At 41.3% G+C, this 12132-nt stretch overlaps 1 protein-coding gene across 27 annotated transcripts in view; it reads left to right on the top strand.

Annotated features, from left to right (window-relative positions):
* mark3a (MAP/microtubule affinity-regulating kinase 3a) overlaps positions 1 to 12132 on the top strand; it is a 65958-nt gene that overhangs the window by 27226 nt on the left and 26600 nt on the right. For 19 of the 27 annotated variants that reach the window (XR_004333304.1, XR_004333305.1, XM_032524774.1 and 16 more), the window contains 5 exons: positions 2616 to 2686; positions 4525 to 4581; positions 7290 to 7526; positions 9641 to 9781; positions 11780 to 11879. Coding sequence is in view for 25 of the 27 variants with exons in the window: in XM_032524774.1 (XP_032380665.1) it covers positions 2616 to 2686; positions 4525 to 4581; positions 7290 to 7526; positions 9641 to 9781; positions 11780 to 11879 (606 nt within the window). In the remaining 2 variants the exon portion in view is untranslated. The remainder of the gene's footprint in view (positions 1 to 2615; positions 2687 to 4524; positions 4582 to 7289; positions 7527 to 9640; positions 9782 to 11779; positions 11880 to 12132) is intronic. The other 8 variants (XM_032524782.1, XM_032524761.1, XM_032524768.1 and 5 more) reach the window with 1 other exon arrangement.

The raw sequence follows: 12132 nt of genomic DNA on the forward strand, positions 1-12132 counted from the left end.
AGACACTTTACAGATAGAGTAGGTCTAGACCACAACTCTCAAACAATGAACGCCACAGAACCTTCTTTTATCATCCAGTTTGACCGTTAGTTATAACAGAAAAAGAACATAAATAACCCATTTAATGTAGATTTTCTTTAGGGCTTTATTACGTGATATTGGATCGGTGCATGCACTCCAGAACTTCCCGATACTGGTTTAAGTTCTCAGGCTGTTGTCTTGTTTTCTGTCCCACGTGTCAGTACTGAGCTGGGTGAAAAGGCCTTTGCTTACTCTGCTCCCTTTACATGGAATTTGCTGCAGAAGAACTTGAAACTTAGTAAATTGGTTCCTTTGAGTATTTTTAAGCTGAAAATGAGAAGCTTTGAGTTGGACTCCCTCACATGTCAATGTTTTAATTGAGATTTTATTGTAAGTGCATATTTGGTTTTCATGTGTGTGTCTTTGTATGTATGTAATGATGTGATGTAATTTTGATGCCTATCTTGGCCAGGTCTCCCTTGCAAAAGAGATTTTAATCTCAATGGGTATTACCTGGTTAAATAAAGGATAAATAAATAAAAAAATTAAATAAGGCAGTATCGGAGGCGATACCGATACTGGTATCGGAACATCTCTAACTTTAAGTTTAAGTTCCCATCTACAAGCAATGCGTGCATCTAGAACAGCCAATCAAGTCGATGCTAGCGGACTCAGAGCACTATTTTATCTAAGCGCTATTTTGGAGAGTGCAAGTTGCCACAGACCTGTGGATGAAACCAAATTGAAACAATTAACCGACGTGCTTGCAAAATGCGTGGCAACTAACTGCAGACCATTGTGACATCTTGTGCATGCACTCTATAGATTATTTTTAAATTTTTAAAAGCAAGCCATATTTCTGACATTGATTCTGTATCCCCTCATAACACATAACAGGCTGTGACTGAGTCTCTGTTTTAGGGATGACTCTGTAAAGGTAAATTATAGGGATGCACCAATACCACTTTTTTTTTAAGACCAAGTACAAGTACTTACAGTAGGGTACTCGCGGATACCAATATGAGGACTTAATATTCCCTGTGCGGTCCAATGGTGTTTCAGACTTACAGATGATACAGGCGTTCCCATCAGCCTCAGCTCTACTTTGCTTTAGTGCTTTATTAGCGATCTTAGCATGCTAAACTAAGATGAACCTGGTAAACATTATACCTGCTTATGTTCAGTATGCTAATGTTAGCATGTAACCCAAAGATCCACTGTGCTTAAGTTTGTGATTTTTATCTTTTAAACCTTTCAGTAGACCTCTATTCAGGGCCATGTTAGTAGTACATGGTACAGGCTCAGGGCTAATTGCATTGAAACGGGCAATCTTTGAGGCAACTCTGTGGAGCAAGAAGTTGCCTTAGCATTATTACATTCTACAGGAAGGTCATGCTGCCAGAAAATGTTTTAAACATAATTTCAACTCCCATTCATACACGAACCAAATATCTAGTTTTTCTCTTTACATGTGTGTGTTTTTAACGGCACTCTCATTTCTGAAGCAAGGCTACAATTTCCTTCCTGCTTTCTAGTTTTCTTCCCTTATTTCAACCCCCAGGAATCGTACACGCTGTGCCCTTTAGCTCTGACTTGCAAAGTGTTAGCTGCCACATTCTGTCTTTAGAAGTTGAGTCAGAGAGACCGGTGAATTGTTGGTTTTCTAGAGCTCTGAAGTGCACAAAACGCACACTGTGACCGCCTCTGCAGGTCAGCGGCGAGAGTTTGGGAGGGATTCGAATATCCAGGAAAAGTGGGGGAGGTGTTTTGCTGCTTGTTAATTTTTTTGTTTAGTTCCTCTTTTTTTTTGCCTCGGTACCGAGACACATACACACACACACACGGCAGCCACTCAACTTTAATTAGCACACAGGCGAGCGTAGTCACGTTTTGGGTGGAAGTGTGCTGAAGTGTGGGCTGAGGCAAGGGACTGCTGCTTGGGCAGAGATGGGCAGCAGCTTTGTGCCTCCAGGAGGGGCTCAGTGTGGAGAAGGCAGCACTGCGCTCGCCCTCAATATGGTCAACAAACACCCTGGAACCATGCACATGGGTGACGGCCAGCTGCTCCCCAAAAGTTCATTGTGAAGTTATTTGTATCTGCTTATCGCATAAGTTGAATGTAGTGATGGCCAAATGAAGCTTCGTGAACCAGTGTCTTTATTTTCTGAGCCCACTAGATGGCGCTCTGTTGAACAATTGGTTGAGAATACTCTGAATTGCAATGCCTAAGACCTTTCTCTTCAAACCAAGAGCGCCATCTAGTGGGCTCAGAAAATAAAGACACTGCTTCACTAAGCTTCATTTGGCCATCACTAGTTGAAAGTCATGTTTTGTTTCTCTCTGTCGTTTTATTCTCTGACTTCTCATGCATTGCTCTTTCTGTCTTTGTCATCTTCTAATTCCTTCTCTCTCTCTCTCCCTCTGTCTCTCTCTCTCTCCCTCTCTCTCTCTCTCTCTCTCTCTCTCTCTCTCTCTCTCTCTCTCTCTCTCTCTCTCTCTCTCTCTCTCCTCCTCCTGCTCTTTCTCTCTCTCTCTCTCTCTCTCTCTCTCTCTCTCTCTCTCTCTCTCTCTCCCTCCCTCTGTCTCTTCTGCAGGAGAGGTCTTTGACTACCTGGTTGCACATGGACGAATGAAGGAAAAAGAGGCCAGGGCTAAATTTAGACAGGTACCCAGCTTTCTCCCCCTGCAGTGTTCTGGTTTCACACCTCTGCTCCCGGCTCTACCTCAGACAGGTCACCGTCCCCTGTCCTCATTCTGGGACAGAAACGTCTCTTGTTGTCTTAAAGACTGATGAGAAACGTCCAGACCTGCTTCTTTCCCCATCACTCACCTCTCAATGACTCACACACACGGTGCACAGGCATCAACTCTTGTTTGACAATAAGGAGCTATTTTGCTTTATAGGAAGTTCTAGGGACAACAACTTTGCAAACAAAGACATTATTTAATAGATTTGTCAGTTTAGTCTATATATCAACGGCATTTTAACTAGTTCTGATGATTCTGGTGCCAGCTGAGGTTTCGCCGGATGTCCTTCACCTTTGGCAATCTTTGTGTTGGCATTCTAAACTCCAGTCGATTCTAGAAACGTCCTCCAGGCTAGAACCGCCAATCAAGTTATATTTATCTTTTTTGAATGAAATTCTCATCACACACACTGACCAGCCATTTTAATTCCAGAGTTCGCTGCCCTACGTTCACATGTTTTACCGAAACAAGTTCCTTCCCAAGACTATCTAGCAGAGGCACCGCGGCTCAGTCCGGCACCTAGCGTCGCTCATGACAACTGTGATTGATTTAAAGAAATGACGATAAACCAGAGCACGTTTTTCTCCCATCCTAGAATGCTGTGTGGACTAGCCAGACCCTCCTTTGCAGTGCTGTGGAGGAAGGTCTGGCAATGCAAGACTAGTTAGAGAGTTAGTCAAGCAACAGAAAATGTATCGGCAAAAAAAACAACTTCTAGAACACCAAATTTGCAAATCAACACCTTTATTAACAAATGTCTGTTGCTGAGAAATATTGTCCACTCTTACTTACTGTTAGCAAAGAACTGCATGTTAGTGAGGCATGAAAGCATCTTTTCAAATCTCAAAAAGAAATCCAATGACTCAAAAACCTTTTTTGTCTTTGAGTTGTATGACCGAACATGGCCACAGTTTTGAAGTTTTGTCATCAACACCCTTAAGTATTATTCATCAAGAGTTTAAAGACTTTGCTAGTATGCTTCATCAGATAAGACTGTGTCATGCAGCTATAACATGTTAAGGACGTGTTGAGTGAAAATGTTATTTAGTTTTTTTACTTGAATGAACTTCGAACTTTGTCTTTAAGAATCTTCAAACTCTGTTTACAGACACTCTCAGTCTTCATGTTTGTTGACTATAAACAACAAGTCTTAATACAAAACTTGTATAATTTCTTCAAAGATGGTTTGGTCTCAGTTCCTCTTCTTTCTGGAGGCAGCAGCATTTTACAGCGGTGTGGATTTGGAAATATTGGCTTTTGCAAAAATGGAGCCAACCAAATGCGGATCTTTGTACTTTGTACTGATCTATGTACTAATACCATACACTCCAAATCTGTTGAGGCTAGCACAAGGGTTTCTAACACAGATCTGCAAAGTGTGGATGGTATAGATTTACAGTCGTGGTAATGTCCTCTCACCTCACTGAACACCTCGCTCTATTCAAATTTAAGAGAAATAAATCTTAACTGGGAGGAGTGAACATTTCAAAAGTGAGTGTAGGACCCCCGTTTGTCCTGATGTGATAAAGCCTCACGGCCTTTCTGTACAATTAGTGCAGTTATCTCAACTGTGAGACAGATACATGTCCTCTCACCCTCTTGGTGTCTTCAGCCCCACCTGAACTCTGCTTTATCTTTTGTGTCAGTGTCGACCACATCTCCTCCTCCTCATCCACCACATCCTTCATCACAGTCTGAGAACAGAGTGCGAGCCATTTCCCTAAACTCTTGTTGTCTTTTTTTGTCCTGGTACAGATCGTATCGGCGGTGCAGTACTGCCACCAGAAGCACATTGTTCACAGAGACCTCAAGGTGAGTTCAGAGAAGCCCCATCTTCTATTGACTAGAATGCTCTGCCACCACATGATGGGTTGTTGAACAGAGCAAAGTGTGCAACTGTTACCAACAGCAACATCTGTGTTTTCTCTAAATTCAAGCCTTTTGGGGATAAGAAGACAATCTACCAACCAGGGTGAATGTTGATGCATTTCAGAAGCTAGAGTCTGAACAGTACTGGGTTATCACAAGATAAAACGCGTATTTTACAGTTATTTTTATATTGTACGTACACTTTTAGCAAGAACTCCTCTGATTTGGTTATGAAAACAGTGTAACACAGACATGAACTGACACGGGACGTTTTCACTTGATCCTGGTATCAAACATATGAGCATCAGAAGATCTGAAATGTGAAAGAGACGGTACACAAATACCCTGGGACAATACAAACGTGTCTTAATGTCCTAAATTACTATGGAAATAAGTTTTTACTTTTAGAGTTTAAACAGTTTTACCTTGCTTTTGTTGTTTGCCAGTTATAGTTTAGTTTTATTTGAAAAAGAATTGCAGGTTCGAGTTGGATTTGTTTTGTGTACTTTGTAGGTTGTTTACGACAGTCATTTTATATTTTTTTGTCCAAAAAGCCTATGTTTATATTGGATGGCATTAAACAACGTATATTAAATTTTCTGCTTAATTTAAACCTTATAGCTGACCAGAAACTAGTTCTAGTTCCTTCCAAAATAGCCAACTGGTTAACACTTGCGCGTTTACAGAAATGTTGATTATTGTGCTAATGAAATAAATAAATCTCTTACCTAAACGTATAGTTTCCAGATACTGTGTACGGATATATCTGATATGCAACTCATAAACATACGTGCTGATATTTCAGTGAACATCGCAGATATATTTGTGAGTATTTGGAGGCTTAATGACGTCTTAACTCCCATTCCCAGCTGCTGAAAACTTAATTTTCAAGATCAGAATTTGCATTATAGAGCTAAAAAATTAAAACTCCTTTTTTAGTCATATTCATGTTTATCAGTTGTCCTTTGAAGAGTTTCAATGTACATTGTGTCTCCATGTTTTGAGGCTAATTACCTCCGACTCCTACTGGATAGAAAGGTCACAGTGTAGGGAGCTGACGTCAGTGTTGCGTGTTTTATCGCTCTCATCTCAACTCCCATATTCCCACCGACGACTCTAACACAGCACGTCTAATTCAAAAAGCACTGCATAGGCTGCTAATGCTTCTTTGCCCTTTCTCCTTTTTATTTTTTTTATTTTTTTTAAGCTGCACAACCATCTTTTCAAAACTCTTTACGCCACAAATAGGTGTCCCCTCTGAACTACTCACATGTTTGGCACCACATCACCTGCTGCATTGGAAGTGGACCTCCTCTATTCCGGGACACGACTTTCCGTCTCGGGGTATATTGATGCTTCTGTGTTTTCATCTCGCCGTCGGTGGGAGTGATTATGGTCAGCCACGTTCCACTGAGTGCTCAGAGGAAGATTTCTCCTCCTCCTCCTCCTTCTGCTTCTTTGCTTCAGCCTCCTAATTAGTCTTTGGCCCACAGCTGCATGGGAGCAGATGTTGGACTTGAAATCCTCGCCTACGCGTCAAACACTTTGATTCACAAATGAGATGTTAACTGTTTGTATTAGATACTACTTCAAACCCGATCACTTGGTGAATATGAAGTGTTCATTTTTATTTGTTAGAAAAGATCAATCAATTAGTCAAGTCTAGGCATGCACAATATTGAGAAAAACTGTCATTGCGATAATTTTTTTTATTTCCGCAATAGATAATGCGACATGAAAAAAAAAAGTAATTTCTAAAAGTGCACATAAAAAGCTCTATTTGGAAATAATAAAACATTCTCTACTACTGCAGTGATTTTGTAGGGGAGTGCATCTACATAGAAGATGAGAAATAAAAAAGGCCTATTATAATGTGAACCAAAATTTGTTAAACTTTACAAGCACCAGAGGGAGTAAGAACTGTGACTAACGTTACTCGTTTTTTTTTAGTTTTTTACTGATTTTGGAGAGGGAAATGAGGTAAAAATACTCTGGTTGACTAGCATGACACCATTGTATTCATATAATTCTATCAGTCCAGGCTAAAGTGTATGACAGTGACTGCATGTTGCTTCCTCTAAATTTCAGGTTGTGGTTGACTAGCGGGGCCAGCTCGTTAGTTTGATAAATTGATCAGACCTGCACGTCACGCGCACTAGCAACAAACTTTGTGTAGCCAAGAACAATTAAATCAGTGGAAATAACGTTAGATCAGACACAGACTTCTGTAGTAGATTAGAGTTGACTGACTACTGTAGCTTCACTGACTACCCATTGAAAACTGCCTACGGTACTTTTCTACACATGGAGAGCGTCACTTCCCATAACAAACCCCGTCAGACTAACGTCACATACACATGTTGCCCACATGGCTACCTGTCTTAAAGGGGAAGGGTCGGACGGTAATGATCATGTAAAAGGAGAACGGTGAAAGTTTACTTTTCTATCAAGCAGCAAAAAAGGATTATGTCAACATCGCAATGCCCTTCAATGTGACTATCGCACATGCGCACATTGCTATGTCGATGCTAAAACACAATATCATTCAGCCCTAGTCAAGTCACAGGTAAATGTATCCGCAACAGTTTTGATAATTGTTTGATAAAACTCATTTATGAACTAAAACTCCCCAAATTTGTGTCTGTACTCAGGCGGAGAACCTTCTCCTCGACGCAGACATGAACATCAAGATCGCCGATTTCGGCTTCAGCAATGAGTTCACCATGGGCAACAAGCTGGACACGTTCTGCGGCTCCCCGCCGTACGCAGCGCCCGAGCTTTTCCAGGGGAAGAAGTACGACGGGCCCGAGGTGGACGTCTGGAGCCTGGGGGTCATACTGTACACGCTGGTCAGCGGCTCGCTGCCCTTTGATGGACAGAACCTCAAGGTAGGAGGCTGTGGCCGTGCTACAGTTAAAACATTTACCATAATGTTATTTAAAAATCTGAAAAAGAAACAGGTTTGCGGCAAAGTAGGTTTTCACATGCAGGGTTTCCCCCAGTGGATTGCCAGCCTGGTGGTGGCCCACCAGGCCTAAGCCATGTTAAACTCCAGTTACAGTGGGGCGGCTTGGTTGGAAACTTAGATGTAGTCATATTTTCAAATCTCCAGTTAGATTTTTAGCACTGACTTAATGTAGGCCCTATGGAATCTATGTTTTAAATTCTCAGTATCTCGTTTCCATCCATGATTCTGTTATCACATAAACTATCGGGCTCGACATTAATGCTGCCATCAGACTGTGTATCTGGGTCATCAAGAAATCACTTTTCTGGGGGAATCCTGTGGAATCGGCCTTGGTGCTGTAAATAAAATATGTGAAATATACATATTGTAAAATAAGGAGCTGTACAGTGTTTTGTGTGTAAAATAAATTGACTAAATGTGCATATGTTCTAAAGAGAAAGGAATATGTGGGGAAATCTAGAGATTTACAAAGCTGTAATGCTTCTAATTAGATGTGGAGACTTTGGGTTAACACAGCTTTTTTTACACAACACTCCGTACATTACCCCTGATTTGGTCACATTGCGATCTCTGTGCAAACATTACAGGGAACATGCAACCATTAGTTTTTTAACCTGTTATCCAGCTACAATTTTTTATTTTCAGGTGTTTTGGAAAGTCTGATATCTACTTTTTACCAGAATGATAATGTGTTTGTCCGAGTCGAAACCAAAATTGAAATCCAATATTTCCCCAAACTTCACTCCTCCACTGCTGCTCTTCTTTGCTTGATGTTCAGCCCGACACTCAGGCTGCTGTAGAGTCTGTGGAAATACTAGATTCAAATGTTACTTTTACACTGGGCAAACAGTTGACCTATTCAGCCAGACAGAAGACACCTTTACCATCACAAAAACATCACCGAGTCACATACAGAATACTGAGGTCATAAATGAGGCTAGTGTTACCTGTGATGAAACACACGCACACATTTCTATTTTAATTAATCTTTAAAATAAAAAAATTGGGATGCATAAATAATGTTTATGTTACAACCAGACCATTCTGTTTTACAATGGACCTTCATTTTCATTTACACCTTAAAGACGTGGGACAATATTATCAAGTTACGTAAATGATAGAGTAGATTAATTATATTTTCTTTCATACACACACTCATGCAAGGTGCTGGTTACCTGGGTGATATAAGTGTGTACTGGTATCTTTTCATTTTTGGCGTTGGACCAGGTTGGCAGTACGTGTGTAGATGTCTGAGAGTTGACCTGTACTACTTTGGGTCCGAATTGCCGCCACCTCTTACAGTTCTGGTTCACTGGCTACAATTTCATTAGATGTGACTTGGGTATTTAGCTGTGAAATGAGGTGTGAAAGCAGACATCAGGTCCACTTTAAGTTGCTCCTGCCAGTGTGTTTCCTTTAGACATAAGCAAATGTAGACGTTAGAAGCTATTACTGCGTCACATTCCTTCCAGCATGAAGAGAAAATCCATGTGTTGATTTCTTCAGATATTCAGTTGGCGTACCAAAATGTGACCCGTTGCATGTTTAATGGCGTTTTTCCTTTAATGGTACCTGCTCACCTCACCTCGGCTGCGGTGTCCCATCCTTCTTTTTCCATTGCAGATTAGTACCGCCGTGGCTGAACGTTGAGGTGTGTTACTTTTAAATCTCGACATGTGGCTCTTTGCCAGAAGACAAATTCATTTCAAAAGAAGCTGGAAGCAGCAAATAAACCACAGCTGGCAAAACTATTTAAACCCCCCCCCCACCCCCCATCTTACGCTAGCAGTGATGACGCAGTGAATAGTGACTATTCTCTCCGACCAATCAGGAGTCTGCAGGTTTTCACGTCACCTTTTGGTATCACCTCAGCTCACTTGGAACCTCCACTGAGGTAGTACTAAAAAAAGGTACCTTTTAGCAGATACCAGGGACTTTTTTTTGTAATGGAAAACCAAAACAGGCGAGTCAAGTAGGTACCATGCGGTGGAAAAACGCCATTAGTGTTGTTGCTGATGCCTCTTCTCTCTGCAGGAGCTGCGGGAGCGCGTGCTCCGGGGGAAGTACCGCATCCCGTTCTACATGTCCACGGACTGCGAGAACCTCCTCAAGCGCTTCCTGGTGCTCAACCCGGCCAAGCGGGGGACTCTCGAGGTGAGGGAGGACGCAGACAATGTAAATATACCTTTTCAGTTTCTATCTCACTCCCCACCCCCCCAAGCACGTCTGCACCATCGGAGAATGCCATCTATCCCCCCCACCTCCCCCCTCCCCCCCATCAAGTCCTCTGACGCCCACGGTGTCCTGTTTCCTGCGAGCGCCCGGCCCACTCTCTCCTTCTTCTTTCTGATAATGCATCATCATTCTTGTGTTTGTACCAAAGTCTGTTCACTTCTCTGCCTTCCTCTGTGGATGGAGGGGGCACAAAACCAGCTCAGTCGAGTCTAAGCTGGTATCAATAGAATGCACGGTTGAGTTCAAGTGATGAACCTTTTATTTTTTATAAAGGTTTATTCATTACTTGTGTAGTCTGCTTCTCACCAAAATAGGAAATTCATGATTGTGTCTGCACAAATGTTAAAAATCACTGGGGCGCTTTGGTAGCCGAAAGCTCACAGCGCCATAACGACCCCGGTTCGATTTCCGCTGTGGGACATTTATTGCATGTCATACCCGATTGATTTATTAAATTTATATTTAACACGTTTTGGCTTTGTGGTCCTTGTGGGTTTTCTCAAGTTTGGACCTCCGAATGCACTTTATTAAAGGTCAGAGTCAAAATGCCCTGACAGATACAAGTTAAACAGCATTATTTAATTTTCCACAATTCCTAATCTGATAATCCTAGAAAATATTAGACATTATAGACACTTTTCTTTCTTTTACAGCATCTGCTGGGATAAAAATAATTGTGTTTGATGTAAGAGGCAGAGAGGACAGACAGAGAACTGTTCCACAGATCAATCAGAGCGACGATCACGCTGTCAGAAAAGTCTTAATGATCTTCTGTCTAGCTGTGATCATGCAGCTCGGCCTGACACCCAGCAGTGGATCATTAACATATAAAACACTTTCCTTTTCAAGAACATTTTTAGCGCATGGGCTCTAAACTCGATCGGCTTTAAAGGCAGTCTTGTGGTTTTTTTTTAAATGGGCCATTTTATCAAAGAAGTTTGATTTACATCTTTCAGCTTTTTATAATAAGGAAACTGTTTTAATGTGTCTTGTTGAATATGAGTAAACTCAACAAAATGTTGTTGGCCGGATTGTGAGGGCCACATGCGTTGGCCTCTAATCTTCAGGATTGGCCTGGGTTATATCAGACGCTCTGGTTACATCAGAGCAGGACAAGCGGTAATGTCCTCTGTTAAAACCCCCAGAGAGCAATTAATCAGCTCCAAAATGTAAGTTAAGCTGCAAATGAATTAGATGCAGCGTAGAACAATATGGACGTTGCTGTCGATGCCCTGAGCCAAATACACATGAAATATATGCTTTTTCTTCTCTGCCTTTTCTTTAAAGTGCAACGGTTTGTGCTTAAAATAACTTAAAACCGGCAGGGAGCACACCAAATCAATAAAATAGATATTCCTGTATAATCTCTGGCTTTTAAAATTGTTTAATAGGCATTCATAAGAACAGATGCATGTCAACCACCTAGTCTGTTTTAAGTGTGATTTTTATAGTTGGAGGTTTGGGGATTATTGATTGATGTAGCTTTATTTAAATGTAACTTCACGTGACATGGAGATGCCACCCCTGGGACTCCAGTAACTGACAGCTTCTGCTGGTGTTTTGTCCTGCTACAACTTCCCGATTGTAATTTTATATTTAATTGAACAGGGACAGTGCACAAAAAACATAAATAGTGCTGGTGGCGGGGGAGATTGTAGATAGTAAAGACAACCTCAAACAGGTTGAAGAAAGCATCATTCATATGCTCCTTTTCAGTAATGCTAAATATAAGTTGCATTGGTACATCATCGTCTCATTGTATCACAAAGCACTTCACTGTACGTGACTCCTTTTTAACCAGCGGTCGTTAGTCTTTAAATACTAAATTTAAGGGATTGTTTGTGAAAATATTTATGTAAATTTGGTTTAATGTTGGTGTTTTGGATTAGTAAAATTCAGCATGACTCTGCCTCTAATTGTCTTGCTTTGCTTTTGCAGCAAATCATGAAAGATCGGTGGATCAATGCAGGATTTGAAGAGGACGAGCTAAAGCCTTACACTGAGCCAGAGCTGGACATCACAGATCAGAAGAGAATAGGTAAAAAAAAATTAAAAAAAACGCCTGTGAAGTCACATGACTACATTTTGATGAAGCTTCATAACCCTTGTGCCTGTGGAAGCCTGATCTCCTTTTTTATCACAGCAACAATCTGTGTGTTGCTGAAAGTGTGTGAGGCGTTTTTAATGTTAACGGGGTCACAGAGCTGGTCTCATTATTCCAGCGCTGAAGAGCTTTAAAAGAAAAGATGAAACAAGAGCGAGAGAGAGAGATCCCCCCCCCCCCCCCCCCC

This window comes from Etheostoma spectabile, chromosome 9 (genome assembly GCF_008692095.1).
Source record: "Etheostoma spectabile isolate EspeVRDwgs_2016 chromosome 9, UIUC_Espe_1.0, whole genome shotgun sequence".
In the NCBI taxonomy this organism is placed as follows: domain Eukaryota; kingdom Metazoa; phylum Chordata; class Actinopteri; order Perciformes; family Percidae; genus Etheostoma; species Etheostoma spectabile.